The 22,855-nt window shown below is 53.2% G+C and overlaps 2 protein-coding genes across 2 annotated transcripts in view; one reads left to right on the forward strand and one right to left on the reverse strand.

Moving 5' to 3' along the window:
• LOC144697113 (uncharacterized) overlaps nucleotides 1-22,855 on the forward strand; it is a 425,270-nt gene that overhangs the window by 49,939 nt on the left and 352,476 nt on the right. The window lies entirely within an intron of this gene.
• Nucleotides 2,013-3,182, reverse strand: LOC144697888 (interferon-inducible GTPase 5-like). The gene has a single exon (XM_078569854.1). It carries the CDS (start codon nucleotides 3,180-3,182, stop codon nucleotides 2,013-2,015), a length of 1,170 nt encoding a protein of 389 aa, XP_078425980.1.

The raw sequence follows: 22,855 nt of genomic DNA on the forward strand, positions 1-22,855 counted from the left end.
GGCCTGGTCAGCATTTATTGCCCATCCCTAATTGACCTTGTTCAGACATTAAGAGTCAACCACATTGCTGTGGATCTGGAGTCACGTGTAGGCCAAATAAGGACATCTGAAGGTCAGTGAACCAGATGGGACTTTACAACAAGAAAAATGGTCAGACGTGGGGTCTAATTTATAAAAAAAAAAAGTTGAATTCAAATTTCATCATTGGGATTTGAACCTAGGTCACCAGAGCATTACCCTGGGTCTCTGGAATACCAGCCACCACTTCCCCAAAAGTGCACTTGGAAATCTGCGTGTCATGCTGTAACGCACAAGGCTAGGGACAAATCCCAGTTGTCACAGACATGGGCCAAATAGCCTCACTATGCTGCAAATCAAATCAAAAATTGCTTTTAAAGTTATCCAGGGTTTGGGAACGTGTGTATACGTAATCCAGTTTTACAGAAACATAACTACATAGTTAGCATAGAGAAAATAATTCCAAGGTAGCTGACTCCAGGATAAATTGCATAACAAGTTATTCTTTTTAATAAATCAATTCCTCACGGGTGACAGACAGCTTCAAAACAAAAGTCTTTGATGACCCACAGACAAAAATGCATTTATGAAAACAGTATTTACAGGAAATTCTTGAACAGGACAGGAAAATGAAAAGTGGACGACAAACAGGTTACATGCAGCAGTTAACAAAATGTTTTAGCCTTTTAAAAAAAATACATATATTTTTTAAGTCAACTGCAGTTAAACCCTTCACTAAAGCTACTTTGAAAAGTCAGATAACAGTCACTGTACACATTAATTTTATTTAAATTCTGAAGTTTCAGAAAACCCTAGTGAGTTCAGTTATCAATTGGAAATAGACTGAAACGTTAAGTTGTGCGAATTTTGACACTCCCAATAGCATTCCTTTTGTGAAATAAACTAGAGACTCACTCAGCTGTAATCTGTACAAGAAACAGCTTTGTTTACATTTTCAGCAAAAAAATGAGAGTTTACTTGCAATGCTCAGAAATCACAACTTCCATTTCTTTTGCACACACTTGGCATTTCCTTTTTGAATCCTGGCCTTTCACCCACCAACTCCCCCTGCAGTGACAAGTTTCTAGTATCTCCTCCTGTTGGGAGGAGAGGAAAACAAAGCAGTGCCGTCAATAGTCAGCCATTCTGCCCAAATATTGGACTCAAGTAGTGTTGATGTGCTTGAAACAAAAAAGGTTCAATTTTTAAAAAAATATTGAAGTGTTGCATCATATCCCCAACTGCTCGACAACCACACTGGACTCAGGTTTATGTCAAAAATATCACGCCCATCACCTTTAAAAGTGGAGAGTCAGCAATTCAGTCTACACTAGGGCTTCCAAAGACTGTCATTGGCTGTTTAATGATGGTGTTTACTATTACAACATCTACAAGAGCTATTGCTACTTTTAATAAGGGAAGGATAGAAGAAATGATCCCCAATATTTCATCAACACTTGGATGTACAATACAGCTTAAACTACTTACAAAAGGAAACACATCCGGGTTATGTTGCTCATTCAGACAAATGGAGGGTCAGTCAATATGTTGCATTGACAACAGCTGGAGGGTTGCAGTAATTTGCTTAGGCGAAACTTCACACCCACCTAGCATGGTAGCTACCAGCTGCAGTGAAATACGAGTCTTGTAGTGCCTAGCCTTCAATTTTGGCCCATGCCCATGTGGACTGCCAAGTAGAATTTCATCTGCAAGCTAATCTCATTTAGTAGTTGTGACAGGTGAAGGTCTTGGGATGAAATGGATATGTTTTGTACTTTCAGAAGAGAAGGCATTGTGCATTAACAATCTTGGACTGGCAGAGCATGGAATGCCTCTGAAACAAGGTTACATTGCAGACTATGGAGGAAAAGAATAGGGAATTAAGCCACGTCACCCACCAGAGGATACCAACGTTGGCCTTTGATACTGAAGTTAAGGTTTCCTCTCCCTTCATTTGTACCAAACACCATTAGATTGTTGGGCCTCAAACAATATCATTCACCCTTCAGTACAGCCTCCATTTTCCTCTGAATCCGGTAGGCATCATCCATAAACTTCTCCAGGATGGTATCCAACAAGCGGATGGTGGAAGCCCCAGACAGCTTCCCTCCAGGCAGGGTCTTGAGGAAGGGAACCCACTTCACGTAACTGTGGGAGACCGACACGTTTATCTCCGTCCACTTCAGCAGCTCCTCTGAGACACCCTTCTCCGTCAGCGCCCTCCCCATCATGGTCTGGATCTCATCCGAGAGGACGAAGGTCGGCTGGCGAATCAGCTTGGCCTTTTTGCTCAAGGCCGGGTGGTCCAGCTCGAAAAGGACGCGGTAAAGCCGGATCTCTTTGTACAGAAAGTGGACATTGGCCTGGTAAGGCAGCTGTTCGACCGGGACAGGGTCGATGATGCAGCTGTAGACCGCTGACACCGGAATGAACTCCCTCATAGAGTCCCTCAGCTCCATCTTGTTGGCTAGGTAGTGCAGGGAGAGCAGCAGGGCGTGTTTCTGGAGTGGAGGAGAGGAATTTCTCTGCAGAGCCTGGATGCACTTCAGAAAGTCGAACCTGTCAACATGGTGGGAGGAGACACAGAAGAAGCGAGCAGTCGCATACTCAATGTCCAGGTTATCAAAGTAGTCGGTGGTGAAAACATGCAGGACGTCCTCAATGAAATCCTTCTCCCTGTAGCCAAGAGTGTCCATGTCAATCTTGGTGCGGATGAGGTAGAACTGCTTGCCAACCCGCCTGAGCTCGCTGGCAAGGGCTGCGGCCTCCTGCGTGAACCACGTCGATGACAGGATGAAGAAGCCGACATACTTGTCGACCTCCACTGCCTTCAGGTAGTCGCCCGACGAGAAGTTGGAGCCCCTAATGCTGGGCAGCTCCCAGAACACGGAGCTGGGGTTTCCCGGCCGGCTGTAAGGCGCTGGCTTTGCCACCTGTTGGGCAGGGCTGATGGGTGCTGTGCCATCTTCGCCACCCTTGAAACCCATGACGGAATTAATGAAGGCAGACTTCCCCACTCTCGGGGTCCCGGTGACCGCCACATGAACCGTCACGCTTTCCACTCTGCTCCTCTCAGCTTTCACCAAAGATGCCACCTCGGATATCCCGCCACGGCTCATGGCATCTGAAAATCTTCCTATAATCCCTGCAATTTCCAAATCCATGCTCGTAAACTGGGAGAAAAATAAACCATAGTTAGAATCCAATGTACAGCGTAGAACAAATAATGAACACACCGATAAGCTCCAAGGGTCCTCCTTCCGTTTCTAAGACCCACAAACACATGGGAGGAGAGAGGTGGTGGCATAGTGGAATCGTCACTGGACTAGTAATCCATAGACCCAGGGCAATGCTGTATGGGCCCGGGTTCAAACCCTGTCATGGCAGATGGTGGAATTAGAATTCAATAAAAATCTGGAACTAAAAGTCTAGGTGACGGCCATGAACCCATCTGGTTCACTAATGCCCTTTTGGGAAGGAAATCTGCTGCTGTCCTTAACTGGTCTGGCCTACATGCGATTAATTCTGACACCCACGCCCCATGAATGAATAAAAAATTTAACTCAAGGCCAATTGAAGGAAGTCACCTTTTTCTCAGGCCTTGAGGAAACAGACAGGTCACTTTGTATAGATGGACGCCTGATTTTAATCCCTTGTGTGCTAGTCTGCTAGATACAACGACAAGATTTGCCACACAAGAAGGATATTCAATCTGTCAACTGAGCAATTCAGATAGTGCAATTCCCCTGCAGCCCTGCACATTCCGCTGTCCTGTAGCCAAGACCTCACTATTTTTATAAAACTTAAATTACATACTTTTAAAAAAAAACTGGATAAAGGCTTTCAAATGACTGGAGCCATTGCTGGCTGACTCAATCAAAAGGAACTTCCTGGCACTCAGAACAGCTGCCACCTCGTTATCTCTGAAGAGATGCCAATGATTGTTGTGACTGCAGAGATCAAATCCAAGGGAATTGTGCAACGACCAATTACATTTCTAAGGTCAAGGCCTGGCCAACAGAGATGACCAGTCTGATAGTTCAAAGGACCCCAAAACCTCTTGGAAATGATTAATGATTGAAACATTAACCATCAAGAATCCAGACTAAGGAATATAAATCCTTTTTCCGAACCGAAGTGGAGAAGTGGGAGTCATGTCACATGATTCCCCCCACCACCGTAGCTGGGAGAACCAGTTACCCTGCCTTGTGGAGCTGCGAAGCAGATTGCTATCTTCCATAGATCAAATGGCAGCAGAGCCAGGACTCTGTCCAGGTTTAAATTGCCCTGGCCCCATTCTAGACTGTTTCTACTGGAACTTACCGTACCAGCACCTACAAGACTAATTCATCTCCATGTGCCAATCTCATCATGGAAGTTCTGCGCACTGGAAAAGTGAATTATTCAGCATTAGTCTTCAACCTGCCGACTCTGAAAGGAATATATCATTGGACCTTTGATTCTGGACTCGTGAAAATTTTTATTTTCTGTGGTCTTTGCCCTGTACTTCCTTTATCGCTTTATGAATGTAAAAGTGGGTGGGGAAGGGTGTGGTGTGGCAAACCCTCCTTCCTGCTTTGTACGTGTAAAATAATCTACTCCTCCGATTCTACCCTCGAGTTTGCTGTGGAGTGGTTAATAAAAATTGGATCACATCAAAACTGAGGCTTGGGGGGAAAAAATGCCACCACTTTTGAAATCATTCACCACCTCCGCTTCCACCACCCCTCGCGGGCACCACACTCGCAGTGTTAAAAAATAATAATGTTCTTCACACTTCTCTTCCACCCCCTCCCCCCACTCCACACACCCCGTCTCTTAGCTAAAATCTAAGATCTTAGTTCCTAGTCCTTGGTATCAGCTTTTCCTCGTGCAGGTAAAAAGTAGAAAAGCTGGGATTGCTCTCTTGAGCATGGAGAAGCTTAAGAGGACATTGAGGTTCTCAAAAAATATCACAAACCGTTCAATGGCAGCAGAGTTAGATTTTAAACGGGGGTTGCTGAAAAAACCATAGCAACACGAGAAAGTTTTTTAAAACGGTTGTGAAATGATGGCAGCAGCAGATTCTAAAATGAACATTTCTATTTGTGGAACTTTAAGGCTACAGGGAACACCACAAGAGCGGAACTAATCAGATAAGAGTCAGTACATGCAAGATGGGCTGAACAGCCTCCCCGTGCTGTACAAATGCAGAAACGGTTTAGCCTGCAGATGGTCAACGCTGATGGTCTAACATTCAGCTGGATGGCAGTGTAAATAGACACTGGATTAATTACATCTAATGGCAGCAAGTCCCATATGTAAGAAGTCCACCAAACCCATTTCTACTCTGATGTAGAGAGGTCAACCGAAAGGCACAGGGCCCTCTATGATCAGTTGTCTATGTTAGTGTGCGGGTAAATCATTTCTTCAAAAGATCTTAAGCAGGCTATCAGGGTCACTGACCAGGGGAAGTCAATTCTGACAGCACATAACTAAATAAACAACTCAAATTCAACCTTTTGATTTGCACATCAATCCAAGAAATACGATGATACAATGCCAAAAGTATCTTTACAGTGTAGGAGGACAACATTTGGCTCGTTGTGTCTGCACTGGCTTTCTGAAAGAGCATTCTGCCTAGTCGCACTTCTCTGCCTTATCCCTGTAACCTCGCACACTTTTCAGGGAACAATCCAATTCCCCTTTGAATAGTTGGGTTGAACCTGCCTCCACCACCCTTTCAGGAAGTTCGTTCCAGACTCCAACCACCCTCATGAGGAAAAATTCTCACCCAATCACATTTACTTCTCCCTCTTTCCCACCCCCCCAACCCAACATTTTGAATCTGTGCTCCCCTGTTCTTGATGCTCTCTTGAGTGAGAATAGTTTCTCACTATTTACCCTGTCCATACCCCTCAAGATCTTGAATACCTCTTATCAAGTCTCTTCTCAGCCTTATTTTCTCCAAGGAAGGGAGAGTCCCAGCCTATCCTTATAGCTACAGATCTTCATCCCAGGAATCATTGTGAATCTAGAGAATATATCGATCAATATTTTCTTTGAAACATAGGGCAAACTCAAACAACCCCTCCTGCCCACACCAGTGCTGATGCTCCAGTCAAGACTCCTCCCATCCAACTCAGTATACCTCTATTCCCATTTCCCTCATGTATTTAAGGGGGGGGGGGGAAGATGGACAAATACATCTACACTATTCACCTCAGCCACTCCCTGTGGGAGCGAACTCCACATTCTCCCCCACTCTCTGGGTAAAAAAAAGTTCCTCCTGAATTCCCCACTGGATTTATTAGTGACAATCTTTTTTGATGATCCCAGATCTGGTCTCCCCCACAAGTGGAAACCCATTATAATCACATTCATATGTTTAAAGACCCCAGTCAGCATCCAAAAGCTAAGTACTAGGGAACATGACTGGGTGATTCTCAAAACAAAAAGCCAGAATATCCAATTCATAACAAAAAGTCAGATTTTTCATTGAAAAATAATGTAACATTACAACTCAGTCAGAAATCTAGACTAGTAACTCAAATTAATGAGCATCATTATTTGTCGGGAAAATCAATAACATTTCAAATCAATTGTACAAAGCTGCTCAATGGCCTGATTAATCTATCACTGCATTGCTTGGCACATTTAGATTCAACATAAATCTCCACCAAGACAGCATTATTCAACTGAAAGATTACATCGTGCTTAAAAAAGAGGGACTGGAAATTAATTACAGACACCCAACCTCACCTTCCCTCTCCCACAAACCATTTCTATCTCAAGTTCAAATCAGCTTTCTGGTTTAGGCTGGAGGCCAACAGTTCAAACGAACATTAGCCATATTAAAAGGAGGATCAGCTCTGCGCTACCAGTCATAATTTCAGGGCAAAAAGGTAGCTCTTTCAAATAAACCAACACAAATAGCCTTCATCCTCTTGGACATGTTATTCCTCGAATCATTCACAAAGACACTTTAATGGTTTTGGACAAGTCTCTGAGCTCACCTTAAACAATCAGATCACAATCAAACAATCAATTGTTCAGTGGAAGGACAGACAAGGAGCTGCCCAGCAATTCAAATTGCAAAAAACGCAAAGGGAACGTTGCTTCAAGAGTTGTAGGTTCCTCACTCACCACAGAAGTAACAAGCATGCTAAAAACGGATAGTAGTGCGATGAGGGGGGAAAACAATGGGTTTTTTTCCTCAATAGTTCACAAAAACTGTTACAAGCCATTTTAATTCTCTACCTTGCTCTTACTCCAACCTCTATCCTCAGCCTGCTCCACTATGCCAGTGAAGCCCAAGGAACAGCACTTCATCTTTCAAATCAGACACTACCTACAGCCTTCAAAATTCAACATTTTCAGACTAATCTCTGCCCCCATTTTGTTTCCTTTGCCAGTTTCACTTTCTCTTTTTTTTGCTTTCAGACAACAGTTGCTCTTAAAAATTCTGCCATTCACACCTCCTATAGACATTTTGTTTCTTTATTTATCCCAAAATTAATTCCCTTGACACCAAATCATAAAGCCTCTTATCCTTCAAACACTTACATTTCAATTTTTAAAACAATCCCCTCCACTTGCTGAAAATATATTCCATTTCTAACTTTAATCAGTTCTGATAAAAGGTCATCAACCTGAAACATTAACTCTACTTTTTTTTCTTCCTTTCTTCCCACAGATAGTGCCCAACCTGCCAATGGTTCCAAACATTTGCTGCTCCTCTTCAACTGAAAGCCCATTCCTGACCCAGCTGAGAACTACTCCCATCATCCACATACCTGGGTGAACACAATCCAATCAAACAACCCTGCCAAATGCTCCCACAGGTTTTATATAATGCTAATTGATCTCTTCTGACTACTTAATGAAGCACCTATGTCAATTTGAAAAAGGTGCAGCCCAGTTTCCATTGGCTCATTGTCGCCTCTCAGAATATTTATTATGTAACATCTCCAACATCTCATTGAGCCAATTATTGGTTAATGGAAGCAAAGGGGCATCCAAAGTGACTAACTTGACACAGAAACCAGCTGTGAAATGTTGCATCCACTTAGACATGATAATGGTCAAGTGAAATGGCCACCCCCTTGTGACAAGACAATTAACTGTAGTCAGGGTGCAAGGGGTAGCAATCTCAACCCCGAATTAAAAGGTTGTAGATTCGTATTACCACTCCAAAAACATGAGCACAACAAGAAGTCTCACACTCCCCAGTGCCAGAACTGAGGGAGTGCTGCACTGTCAGAGGGTCAGCACTGAGGGAGTGCTGCACTGTCAGAGGGTCAGCACTGAGGAAGTGCTGCACTGTCAGAGGGTCAGCACTGAAGGAGTGCCGCACTGTTGGAGGGTCAGCGCTGAGGGAGTGCTGCACTGTGGAAGGGTCAGCACTGAGGGAGTGCTGCACTGTCAGAGGGTCAGCGCTGAGGGAGTGCTGCACTGTCGGAGGGTCAGCACTGAGGGAGCGCTGCACTGTGCAAGGGTCAGCACTGAGGGAGTGCTGCACTGTCAGAGGGTCAGCACTGAGGGAGTGCTGCACTGTCAGAGGGTCAGTACTGAAGGAGTGCTGCACTGTCGGAGGGTCAGCACTGAGGGAGCGCTGCACAGTTGGAGGGTCAGCACTGAGGGAGCGCTGCACTGTGGAAGGGTCAGCACTGAGGGAGTGCTGCACTGTCGGAGGGTCAGCGCTGAGGGAGCGCTGCACTGTCGGAAGGTCAGAACTGAGGGAGCGCTGCACTGTCGGAGGGTCAGAACTGAGGGAGAGCTGCACTGTCGGAGGGTCAGCACTGAGGGAGCGCTGCATTGTCGGAGGGTCAGCACTGAGGGAGCGCTCCCCACTCGCGAAGGGTCAGCACTGAGGGAGCGCTGCCCTGTCGCGGAGGGTCAGCACTGAGGGAGCGCTCCCCTGTCGCGGAGGGTCAGCACTGAGGGAGCGCTCCCCTGTCACGGAGGGTCAGCACTGAGGGAGCGCTCCCTTGTCGCGGAGGGTCAGCACTGAGGGAGCGCTCCCCTGTCGCGGAGGGTCAGCACTGAGGGAGCGCTCCCCTGTCGCGGAGGGTCAGCACTGAGGGAGCGCTCCCCTGTCGCGGAGGGTCAGCACTGAGGGAGCGCTCCCCTGTCGCGGAGGGTCAGCACTGAGGGAGCGCTCCCCTGTCGTGGAGGGTCAGCACTGAGGGAGCGCTCCCCTGTCACGGAGGGTCAGCACTGAGGGAGCGCTCCCCTGTCGCGGAGGGTCAGCACTGAGGGACCGCTCCCCTGTCACGGAGGGTCAGCACTGAGGGACCGCTCCCCTGTCGCGGAAGGCGAGTGCTCCCTCAGTACTGACCCTCCAAAAATGCAGCACTCACATTCTGATAGGGCAAGCTCCCTCAGCAGTGACCCTCCAACAGTCCAGCGTTCTGTCAGTACTGACCACCAACCCCACCCTCAACAGTGCAGCAATACATCTGTACTAGCCGTCCAACAGTGCAGCACTCCCTCAGTACTGATCCTCTGACAGGGCACAGCTCCCTCAGTACTGAGCCGATGACAGGGCACAGCTCCCTCAGTACTGACCCACTGACAGGGCACAGCCCCCTCAGTACTGACCCTCTGACAGGGCACAGCTCCCTCAGTACTGACCCTCTGACAGGGCACAGCTCCCTCAGTACTGACCCTCTGACAGGGCAGCGGTCCCTCAGTACTGACCCTCTGACAGGGCAGCCGTCCCTCAGTACTGATCCTCTGGCAGGGCAGCGGTCCCTCAGTACTGACCCTGTAACAGGGCAGCGGTCCCTCAGTACTGATCCTCTGACAGGGCAGTGCACCCTCAGTACTGACCCTCTGACATGGCACAGCTCCCTCAGTACAGACCCTCCGACAGTGCAGCGCTCCCTCAGCACTGACCCTCCGACAGGTCAGCGCTCCCTCAGTACTGTCCCTCCGACTGGGTAGCGCTCCCTCAGTACTGACCCTCTGACAGGGCAGCTCTCCCTGAGTACTGACCATCTGACAGGGCACAGCTCCCTCAGTACTGACCCTCTGACAGGGCGCAGCTCCCTCAGTACTGAACCTCTGAAAGGGCAAAGCTCCCTCAGTACTGACCCTCTGACAGGACACAGCTCCCTCAGTACTGCTTCGCTGAAAGGACACAGCACCCTCAGTACTGACCCTGTGACAGTGCACAACTCCCTCAATACTGACCCTCTGACAGGACACAGCTACCTCAGTACTGTCCCTTTGACAGGGCTCCGCTCCCTCAGCACTGACCCTCTGAAAGGACACATGTCCCTCAGTCCTCACCCTCTGACAGTGCACAGCTCCCTCAGTGCTGACCATCTGACAGGGTACAGCTCCCTCAGTACTGACCCGCTGACAGGGCAGCGGTCCCTCAGTACTGACCCTCTGACAGGGTAGCCGTCCCTCAGTACTGATCCTCTGACAGGGCAGCGGTCCCTCAGTACTGACCCTCTAACAGGGCAGCGGTCCCTCAGTACTGATCCTCATCAGGGCAGTGCTCCCTCAGTACTGACCCTCTGACAGGGCAGCGCTGCTTCAGTACTGACCCTCTGACAGGGCAGCGCTCCCTCAGTACTGAGCCTGTGACACGGCACAGCTCCCTCAGTACTGACACTCTGACAGGGCACAGCACCCTCAGTACTGACTCTCTGAAAGGACACAGCTCCATCAGTACTGACCCTCTGACAGGGCACTGCTCTCTCATTACTGAGACTCTGACAGGGCAGCGCTCCCTCAGTACTGACCCTCTAATAGGGCAGCTCTCCCTCACTACTGACCTGTCAGAGGGCAGTGCTCCCTCAGTACAGACCCTCCGACAGTGCAGCGCTCCCTCAGCACTGACCCTCCGACAGGTCAGCGCTCCCTTAGTACTGTCCCTCCGACTGGGCAGCGCTCCCTCATTACTGACCCTCTGACAGGGCACAGCACCCTCAGTACTGACTCTCTGACAGGACACAGCTCCTAAAGTACTGACCCTCTGACAGGGCACTGCTCCCTCAATACTGACCGTCTGACAGGGCAGCGCTCCCTTATTACTGACCTTCTAATAGGGCAGCTATCCCTCACTACTGACCTTCTGACAGGGCAGCGCTCCCTCATTACTGACCCTATGACAGGGCAGCGCTCCTTCATTACTGAACCTCTGACAGGGCACAGCTCCCTCACTACTGACCCTCTGACAGGGCACAGCTCCCTCAGTACTGACCCTCTGACAGGGCGCAGCTCCTTAAGTAATGCGCCTCAGACAGGGGCCAGATCCCTCAGTACTGACCCTCTGACAGGGCACAGCTCCCTCACTACTGACCCTCTGAAAGGGCAGCGCTCCCTTAGTACTGACCCTCTGACAGGGCAGCGCTCCCTCAGTGCTGACACTCTGACAGGGAAGAGCTCCGTCAGTTCTAAGCCTCTGACAGGGTACAGCTCCCTCAGTACTGACCCTCTGACAGGGCTCAGCTCCCTCAGTACTGACCCTCTGACAGGGTACAGCTCCCTCAGTTCTGAACCTCTGAAAGGGCAAAGCTCCCTCATACTGTCCCTCTCACAAGGTCCAGTTCCCTCAGTACTGACCATCTGACAGGGCACAGCTCCCTCTCTACTGACCCTCTGACAGGACACATGTCCCTCAGTACTGACCCTCTGACAGGGCACAGCTCCCTCAGTACTGAGACTCTGACAAGGCAGCGCTCCCTCAGTACTGACCTTCTGACCAGGCAGCGCTCCCTCAGTACTGACTCTCTGACAAGGCAGCACTCCCTCAGTACTGACCCTCTGACAGGGCAGCGGTCCCTCAGTACTGACCGTCCGACAGGGCACAGCTCCGTCATTACTGACCCTCTGACAGGGCGCAGCTCCCTCACTACTGACCCTCTGACAGGGTACAGCTCCCTCAGTACTGAACCTCTGAAAGGGCAAAGCTCCCTCAGTACTGACCGTCTCGCAGGGCCCAGTTCCCTCAGTACTAACCATCTGACAGGGCACAGCTCCCTCAGTACTGACCCTCTGACAGGACACAGCTCCCTCAGTACTGACCCTCTGACAGGGCGCAGCTCCCTCAGAACTGATTCTCTGAAGGGGCACAGCACCCTCAGTACTGACCCTCTGACAGTGCACAACTCCTTCAATACTGACCCACTGACAGTGTACCGATCCCTCATTACTGTCCCTCTGACAGGGCACCGCTCCCTCAGTACTGACACTCTGACAGGACACATGTCCCTCAGTACTGACACTCTGACAGAGCACAGCTCCCTCAGTACTGAGACTCTGACAAGGCAGCGATCCCTCAGTACTGACCTTCTGACAGGGCAGCGCTCCCTCAGTACTGACACTCTGACAGGGCACAGCACCCTCAGTACTGACTCTCTGACAGGACACAGCTCCTTCAGTACTGACCCTCTGACAGGGCACTGCTCTCTCATTACTGAGATTCTGACAGGGGAGCGCTCCCTCAGTAGTGACCCTCTAATAGGGCAGCTTTCCCTCACTACTGACCCTCTGACAGGGCAGCGCTCCCTCAGTACTGACCCTCTGACAGTGCAGGTCTCCGTCAGTACTGACCCTCTGACAGTGCAAGTCTCGCTCAGTACTGACCCTCTGACAGGGCAGGGCTCCCTCAGTACTGACCCTCTGAAAGGGCAGAAGTCCCTAAGTACTGACCATCGGACAGGCCACAGCTCCCTCAGTACTGACCCTCTGACCGGGCAGCGCTCCCTCAGTACTGACCCTCTGACAGCGCTGCGCTCCCTCAGTACTGACCCTCTGACAGTGCAGCGCTCCCACAATACTGAGGATCTTACAGGGCAGCGCTACCTCTGTACTGACCATCTGACAGGGCAGTGCGCCCTCAGTACTAACTCTCTGACAGGGCAGCGCTCCCTCAGTACATACTCGCTGACAGGGCAGCGCTCCCTCAGTACTGACCCTCTGACAGGGTAGCGTTCCCTCAGTACTGACCCTCTGATAGGGCAGCGCTCCCTCAGTACTGACCCTCTGACAGGGCAACCCTCCCTCAATACTGACCCTCTGACACGGCAGCGCTCCCTAAGTACTGACACTCTGACAGGGCAGCGCTCCCTCAGTACTGATTCTCTGACAGGGCAGCGCTCCCTCAGTACTGACCCTCTGACAGGGCAGCGCTCCATCAGTACTGACCCTCTGACAGGAAAGCGCTCCCTCAGTACTAAGCCTCTGACATGGTACAGCTCCCTCAGTACTGAACCTCTGACAGGGTAATGCTCCCTCAGTACTGACCCTCTCACAGGTCCCAGTTCACTCAGTACTGACCATCTGACAGGGCACACTCCCTCAGTACTGACCCTCTGACAGGACACAGCTCCCTCAGTACTGACCCTCTGACAGGGCGCAGCTCCCTCAGTACTGATTCTCTGAAAGGGCACAGCACCCTCATTACTGACCCTCCAACAGTGCACAACTCCCTCAATACTGACCCACTGACAGGGTACAGCTCCCTCATAACTGTCCCTCTGACAGGGCACCGCTCCCTCAGTACTGACCCTCTGACAGGTCACATGTCCCTCAGTACTGACCTTCTGACAGGGCACAGCTCCCTCAGTACTGAGACTCTGACAAGGCAGCGCTCCCTCAATACTGACCTTCTGACAGGGCAGCGCTCCCTCAGTACTGACCCTCTGACACGGCAGCGGTCCCTCAGTACTGACCCTCTGACAGGGCAGCGGTCCCTCATTACTGAACCTCTGTCAGGGCAGCGGTCCCTCAGTACTGACCCTCTGACAGGGCAGTGCTCCCTCAGTATTGACCCTCTGACAGGGCAGTGCTCCCTCAGTATTGACCCTCTGACAGGGCAGCACTCCTTCAGTACTGACCCCACGACAGGATAGCGCTCCCTCAGTACTGAGCCTCTGACAGTGCAAGTCTCCCTCAGTACTGACCCTCTGACAGGGCACAGCACCCTCAGTACTGACTCTCTGACAGGACACAGCTCCTTCAGTACTGACCCTCTGACAGGGCACAGCTCCCTCAGTACTGACCCTCTGACAGGGCGCAGCTCCCTCAGTACTGATTCTCTGAAAGGGCACAGCACCCTCATTACTGACCCTCCAACAGTGCACAACTCCCTCAATACTGACCCACTGACAGGGTACAGCTCCCTCATAACTGTCCCTCTGACAGGGCACCGCTCCCTCAGTACTGACCCTCTGACAGGTCACATGTCCCTCAGTACTGACCTTCTGACAGGGCACAGCTCCCTCAGTACTGAGACTCTGACAAGGCAGCGCTCCCTCAATACTGACCTTCTGACAGGGCAGCGCTCCCTCAGTACTGACCCTCTGACACGGCAGCGGTCCCTCAGTACTGACCCTCTGACAGGGCAGCGGTCCCTCATTACTGAACCTCTGTCAGGGCAGCGGTCCCTCAGTACTGACCCTCTGACAGGGCCGTGCTCCCTCAGTATTGACCCTCTGACAGGGCAGTGCTCCTTCAGTACTGACCCCATGAAAGGGCAGCGCTCCCTCAGTACTGACCCTCTGACACGGCACAGCTCCCTCAGTACTGACCCTCTGACAGGGCACGGCAACCTCAGTACTGACTCTCTGACGGGACACAGCTCCTTCAGTACTGACCATCTGACAGGGAAGAGCACCCTCAGTACTGACTCTCTGACAGGGCACAGCTCCCTCAGTACTGACCCTCTGACAGGGCACTGCTCTCTCATTACTGAGACTCTGACAGGGCAGCGCTCCCTCAGTACTGATCCTCTAATAGGGCAGCTCTCCCTCAATACTGACCTGTCAGAGGGCAGCGCTCCCTCAGTACGGACCCTCCGACAGTGCAGCGCTCCCTCAGCACTGACCCTCTGACAGGGCAGCGCTCCCTCATTACTGACCCTCTAATAGGGCAGCTCTCCCTCACTACTGACCTTCTGACAGGGCAGCGCTCCATCAGTACTGACCCTCTGACAGGGCAGCGCTCCATCAGTACTGACCGTCTGACAGGGCAGCGCTCCCTCATTACTGACCCGCTGACAGGGCAGCGCTTCCTCATTACTGACCCTCTGACAGGGCACAGCTCCCTTAGTACTGACCCTCTGACAGGGCACAGCTCCCTCAGTACTCACCCTCTGACAGGGCGCAGCTCGATCAGTACTGACCCTCTTACCGGGCACAGATCCCTCAGTGCTGCGCCTCTGACAGGGCACAGATCCCTCAGTACTGACCCTCTAACAGGGCACAGCTCCCTGAGTACTGACCCTCTGACAGGCCAGCGCTCCCTCAGTACTGACCCTCTGACAGGGCAGCGCTCCCTCAGTACTGACCCTCTGACAGGGCAGCGCTCCCTCAGTACTCACCCTCTGACAGGGCAGCGCTCCATCAGTACTGACCCTCTGACAGGAAAGCGCTCCCTCAGTACTAAGCCTCTGACAGGGCACAGCTCCCTCAGTACTGACCCTCTGACAGGGCAAAGCTCCATCAGTACTGACCCTCTCAAAGGGCCCAGTTCACTCAGTACTGACCATCTGACAGGGCACACTCCCTCAGTACTGACCCTCTGACAGGACACAGCTCCCTCAGTACTGACCCTCTGACAGGGCGCAGCTCCCTCAGTACTGATTCTCTGAAAGGGCACAGCACCCTCAGTACTGACCCTCTGACAGTGCACAACTCCCTCAATACTGACCCACTGACAGGGTACAGCTCCCTCATTACTGTCCCTCTGACAGGGCACCGCTCCCTCAGTACTGACCCTCTGACAGGACACATGTCCCTCAGTACTGACCTTCTGACAGAGCACAGCTCCCTCAATACTGAGACTCTGACAAGGCAGCGCTCCCTCAATACTGACCTTCTGACAGGGCAGCGCTCCCTCAGTACTGACTCTCTGACACGGCAGCGGACCCTCAGTACTGACCCTCTGACAGGGCAGCGGTCCCTCAGTACTGACCGTCTGTCAGGGCAGCGGTCCCTCAGTACTGACCCTCTGACAGGGCAGTGCTCCTCAGTATTGACCCTCTGACAGGGCAGTGCTCCCTCAGTATTGACCCTCTGACAGGGCAGCACTCCTTCAGTACTGACCCCACGGACAGGATAGCGCTCCCTCAGTACTGAGCCTCTGACAGTGCAAGTCTCCCTCAGTACTGACCCTCTGACAGGGCACAGCACCCTCAGTACTGACTCTCTGACAGGACACAGCTCCTTCAGTACTGACCCTCTGACAGGGCACAGCTCCCTCAGTACTGATCCTCTGACAGGGCACAGCTCCCTCAATACTGACCCTCTGACAATGGCAGCGCTCCCTCAGTACTGACCCTCTGACAGGGCAGCGCTCCCTCAGTACTGACCCTCTGACAGGACCCCCTATCAGAGGGTCAGTACTGAGGGATTGCTGCACTGACGGAGAGCCGGTAATAAGGGAGTGCTGCACTGTTAGAGGATGAGTACTGTGTGAATGCTGCACTGTTAGACGGTCAGTACTGACGAAGCGCTGCCCTTTTGGTGGGTCAGCACTGCGGGAGCGCTGCAGTGTCCGCGGGTCAGCACTGCGGGAGCGCTGCAGTGTCAGAGATTTAGCACTGAGGGAACGCTGCCGTGTCGGAGGGTCAGCACTGAGGGAGCGCTGCAGTGTTGGAGGGTCAGCACTGCGGTAGCGCTGCAGTGTCGGAGGGTCAACACTGAGGGAACGCTGTCCTGTGGGAGGGTCAGTACTGAGGAAGAGCTACACTGTCGGAAGGCAGAGCTCCCTCAGTACTGACCCTACTACAGGGCAGCGTGTCCTCATTACTGACCCTCCAACAATGCAGCACTCACATTCTGATAGGGCAGCGCTCCCTCAGCAGTGACCCTCCGACAGGCCAGCATTCTGTCAGTACTGACCACCAACCCCCCCCTCAACAGTGCAGCAATACATCTGTACTTGCCGTACAACAGTGCAGCGTTCCCTCAGTACTGACCCTCTAACAGGGCAGATCTCCCTCAGTACTGACCCTCTGACAGGGCAGCGCTCCCTCAGTACTGACCCTGTGAAAGGGGCAGCGCTCCCTCAATACTGACCCTCCGACAAGTCACAGTTCCATCAGTACTGACCGTCTGACAGGGCACAGCTCCCTCAATACTGACACTCTGACAGGGCACAGTTCCCTCAGTACTGACCCTCTGACAGGGCACAGCTCTCTCAGTGCTGACCCTCTGACAGGGCACAGTACCCTCAGTACTGACTCTCTGACAGGACACAGCTCCTTCAGTACTGACCCTCTGACAGGGCACTGCTCTCTCATTACTGAGACTCTGACAGGGCAGCGCATCTCAGTACTGACACTCCAATAGGGCAGCGCTCACTCAGTACTGACCCTCTGATAGTGCAGGTCTCCCTCAGTACTGACCCTCTGACAGTGCAGGTCTCCCTCAGTACTAACCCTCTGACAGTGCAAGTCTCGCTCAGTACTGACCCTCTGACAGGGCAGGGCTCCCTCAGTACTGACCCTCTGAAAGGGCAGAAGTCCCTAAGTACTGGACCATCGGACAGGCCACAGCTCCCTCAGTACTGACCCTCTGACCGGGCAGCGCTCCCTCAGTACTGACCCTCTGACAGCGCTGCGCTCCCTCAGTACTGACCCTCTGACAGTGCAGCGCTCCCACAATACTGAGGATCTTACAGGGCAGCGCTACCTCTGTACTGACCATCTGACAGGGCAGTGCGCCCTCAGTACTGACTCTCTGACAGGGCAGCGCTCCCTCAGTACTGACCCTCTGACAGGGTAGCGTTCCCTCAGTACTGACCCTCTGATAGGGCAGCGCTCCCTCAGTACTGACCCTCTGACAGGGCAACCCTCCCTCAATACTGACCCTCTGACACGGCAGCGCTCCCTAAGTACTGACACTCTGACAGGGCACGCTCCCTCAGTACTGATTCTCTGACAGGGCAGCGCTCCCTCAGTACTGACCCTCTGACAGGGCAGCGCTCCATCAGTACTGACCCTCTGACAGGAAAGCGCTCCCTCAGTACTAAGCCTCTGACAGGGCACAGCTCCCTCAGTACTGACCCTCTGACAGGGCGCAGCTCCCTCATTACTGACCCTCTGACATGGTACAGCTCCCTCAGTACTGAACCTCTGACAGGGTAATGCTCCCTCAGTACTGACCCTCTCACAGGTCCCAGTTCACTCAGTACTGACCATCTGACAGGGCACACTCCCTCAGTACTGACCCTCTGACAGGGCACAGCTCCCTCAGTACTGACCCTCTGACAGGGCGCAGCTCCCTCAGTACTGATCCTCTGAAAGGGCACAGCACCCTCATTACTGACCCTCCAACAGTGCACAACTCCCTCAATACTGACCCACTGACAGGGTACAGCTCCCTCATAACTGTCCCTCTGACAGGGCACCGCTCCCTCAGTACTGACCCTCTGACAGGTCACATGTCCCTCAGTACTGACCTTCTGACAGGGCACAGCTCCCTCAGTACTGAGACTCTGACAAGGCAGCGCTCCCTCAATACTGACCTTCTGACAGGGCAGCGCTCCCTCAGTACTGACCCTCTGACACGGCAGCGGTCCCTCAGTACTGACCCTCTGACAGGGCAGCGGTCCCTCATTACTGAACCTCTGTCAGGGCAGCGGTCCCTCAGTACTGACCCTCTGACAGGGCCGTGCTCCCTCAGTATTGACCCTCTGACAGGGCAGTGCTCCTTCAGTACTGACCCCATGAAAGGGCAGCGCTCCCTCAGTACTGACCCTCTGACACGGCACAGCTCCCTCAGTACTGACCCTCTGACAGGGCACGGCAACCTCAGTACTGACTCTCTGACGGGACACAGCTCCTTCAGTACTGACCATCTGACAGGGAAGAGCACCCTCAGTACTGACTCTCTGACAGGGCACAGCTCCCTCAGTACTGACCCTCTGACAGGGCACTGCTCTCTCATTACTGAGACTCTGACAGGGCAGCGCTCCCTCAGTACTGATCCTCTAATAGGGCAGCTCTCCCTCAATACTGACCTGTCAGAGGGCAGCGCTCCCTCAGTACGGACCCTCCGACAGTGCAGCGCTCCCTCAGCACTGACCCTCTGACAGGGCAGCGCTCCCTCATTACTGACCCTCTAATAGGGCAGCTCTCCCTCACTACTGACCTTCTGACAGGGCAGCGCTCCATCAGTACTGACCCTCTGACAGGGCAGCGCTCCATCAGTACTGACCGTCTGACAGGGCAGCGCTCCCTCATTACTGACCCTCTGACAGGGCAACCCTCCCTCAATACTGACCCTCTGACACGGCAGCGCTCCCTAAGTACTGACACTCTGACAGGGCAGCGCTCCCTCAGTACTGACCCTCTGACAGGGCAGCGCTCCCTCAGTACTGACCCTCTGACAGGGCAACCCTCCCTCAATACTGACCCTCTGACACGGCAGCGCTCCCTAAGTACTGACACTCTGACAGGGCAGCGCTCCCTCAGTACTGACCCTCTGACAGGGCAGCGCTCCCTCAGTACTGACCCTCTGACAGGGAAGCGGTACCTCACTACTGACCCTCTGACAGGGCAGCGGTCCCTCGGTACTGACCCTCTGACAGGGGAGCGGCCCCTCAGTACTGACCCTCTGACAGGGCAACCCTCCCTCAATACTGACCCTCTGACACGGCAGCGCTCCCTAAGTACTGACACTCTGACAGGGCAGCGCTCCCTCAGTACTGACCCTCTGACAGGGCAGCGCTCCATCAGTACTGACCCTCTGACAGGGCAGCGCTCCATCAGTACTGACCCTCTCACAGGGCCCAGTTCCCTCAGTACTGACCCTCTGACAGGGCGCAGCTCCCTCAGTACTGATTCTCTGAAAGGGCACAACACCCTCAGTACTGACCCTCTGACAGGGCAGCGCTCCCTCATTACTGACCTTCTAATAGGGCAGCTCTCCCTCACTACTGACCTTCTGACATGGCAGCGCACCCTCATTACTGACCCTATGACAGGGCAGCGCTCCTTCATTACTGAACCTCTGACAGGGCACAGCTTCCTTAGTAATGACCCTCTGACAGGGTACAGCTCCCTCAGTACTGACCCTCTGACAGGGCGCAGCTCCCTCAGTACTGCGCCTCTGACAGGGCACAGATCCCTCAGTACTGACCCTCTGACAGGGCACAGCTCCCTCACTACTGACCCTCTGACAGGGCAGCGCTCTCTTAGTACTGACCCTCTGACAGGGCAGCGCTCCCTCAGTACTGACACTCTGACAGGGAAGAGCTCCGACAGTACTGACCCTCTGACAGGGCTCAGCTCCCTCAGTACTGACCCTCTGACAGGGTACAGCTCCCTCAGTTCTGAACCTCTGAAAGGGCAAAGCTCCCTCAGTACTGATTCTCTCACAGGGCACAACACCCTCAATACTGACCCACCGAAAGGGCACAGCTCCCTCATTACTGTCCCTCTGACAGAGCACCGCAAACTCCGTACTGACCCTCTGACAGGACACATGTCCCTCAGTACTGACCCTCTGACAGGGCACAGCTCCCTCAGTACTGAGACTCTGACAAGGCAGCGTTCCCTCAGTACTGACCTTCCGACAGGGCAGCGCTCCCTCAGAACTGACTCTCTGACAAGGCAGCGCTCCCTCAGTACTGACCCTCTGACAGGGCAGCGGTCCCTCAGTACAGACCCTCTGACAGGGCACTGCTCTCTCATTACTGAGACTCTGACAGGGGAGCGCTCCCTCAGTAGTGACCCCCTAATAGGGCAACTTTCCCTCACTACTCACCCTCTGACCGGGCAGCGCTCCCTCAGTACTGACCCTCTGACAGGGTAGCGTTCCCTCAGTACTGACCCTCTGATAGGGCAGCGCTCCCTCAGTACTGACCGTCTGACAGGGCAAACCTCCCTCAATACTGACCCTCTGACACGGCAGCACTCCCTAAGTACTGACACTCTGACAGGGCAGCGCTCCCTCAGTACTGACCCTCTGACAGGGCAGCGCTCCCTCAGTACTCACCCTCTGACAGGGCAGCGCTCCATCAGTACTGACCCTCTGACAGGAAAGCGATCCCTCAGTACTAAGCCTCTGACAGGGCACAGCTCCCTCAGTACTGACCCTATGACAGGGCAAAGCTCCATCAGTACTGACCCTCTCACAGGGCCCAGTTCACTCAGTACTGACCATCTGACAGGGCACACTCCCTCAGTACTGACCCTCTGACAGGACACAGCTCCCTCAGTACTGACCCTCTGACAGGGCGCAGCTCCCTCAGTACTGATTCTCTGAAAGGGCACAGCACCCTCAGTACTGACCCTCTGATAGTGCACAACTCCCTCAATACTGACCCACTGACAGGGTACAGCTCCCTCATTACTGTCCCTCTGACAGGGCACCGCTCCCTCAGAACTGACCCTCTGACAGGACACATGTCCCTCAGTCCTGACCTTCTGACAGAGCACAGCTCCCTCAGTACTGAGACTCTGACAAGGCAGCGCTCCCTCAATACTGACCTTCTGACAGGGCAGCACTACCTCAGTACTGACTCTCTGACACGGCAGCGGTCCCTCAGTACTGACCCTCTGACAGGGCAGCGGTCCCTCAGTACTGACCCTCTGTCAAGGCAGCGGTCCCTCAGTACTGACCCTATGACAGGGCACAGCACCCTCAGTACTGACTCTCTGACAGGACACAACTCCTTCAGTACTGACCATCTGACAGGGCACTGCTCTTTCATTACTGAGACTCTGACAGGGCAGCGCTCCCTCAGTACTGATCCTCTAATAGGGCAGCTCTCCCTCACTACTGAATGTCAGAGGGCAGCGCTCCCTCAGTACGGACCCTCCGACAGTGCAGCGCTCCCTCAGCACTGACCCTCCGACAGGTCAGCGCTCCCTCAATACTGACCCTCTGACAGGGCAGCGCTCCCTCATTACTGACCCTCTAATAGGGCAGCTCTCCCTCACTACTGACCTTCTGACAGGGCAGCGCTCCATCAGTACTGACCCTCTGACAGGGCAGCGCTCCCTCGATACAGACCGTCTGACAGGGTAGCGCTCCCTCATTACTGACCCTCTGACAGGGCAGCGCTCCCTCATTACTGACCCTCTGACAGGGCACAGCTCCCTTAGTACTGACCCTCTGACAGGGCACAGCTCCCTCAGTACTCACCCTCTGACAGGGCGCAGCTCGATCAGTACTGACCCTCTTACCGGGCACAGATCCCTCAGTACTGCGCCTCAACACAGGGCACAGATCCCTCAGTACTGACCCTCTAACAGGGCACAGCTCCCTGAGTACTGACCCTCTGACAGGCCAGCGCTCCCTCAGTACTGACCCTCTGACAGGGCAGAGCTCCCTCAGTACTGACCCTCTGACAGGGAAGAGCTCCCTCAGTTCTAAGCCTCTGACAGGGTACAGCTCCCTCAGTACTGACCATCTGACAGGGCTCAGCTCCCTCAGTACTGACCCTCTGACAGGGTACAGCTCCCTCAGTTCTGAACCTCTGAAAGGGCAAATCTCCCTCAGTACTGACCATCTCACAAGGCCCAGTTCCCTCAGTACTGACCATCTGACAGGGCACAGCTCCCTCAGTACTGACCCTCCGACAGGACACAGCTACCTCAGTACTGACCCTCTGACAGGGCGCAGCTCCCTCAGTACTGATTCTCTGAAAGGGAACAGCACCCTCAGCACTGACCCTCTGACAGGGCACAACTCCCTCAATACTGATCCACTGACAGGGTACAGCTCCCTCATTACTGTCCCTCTGACAGGGCACCGCTCCCTCAGTACTGACCCTCTGACAGGACACATGTCCCACAGTACTGACCCTCTGACAGGGCACAGCTCTCTCAGTACTAAGACTCTGACAAGGCAGCGCTCCCTCAGTACTGACCTTCTGACAGGGCAGC

This window comes from Cetorhinus maximus, chromosome 23 (genome assembly GCF_964194155.1).
Source record: "Cetorhinus maximus chromosome 23, sCetMax3.hap1.1, whole genome shotgun sequence".
Classification (NCBI taxonomy): Eukaryota; Metazoa; Chordata; class Chondrichthyes; order Lamniformes; family Cetorhinidae; genus Cetorhinus; species Cetorhinus maximus.

What these genes read in the sequence shown, in the direction of transcription:
- LOC144697888 (XM_078569854.1), bottom strand. Translation starts at nt 3,182, where the DNA reads ATGGATTTGGAAATTGCAGGGATTATAGGAAGATTTTCAGATGCCATG.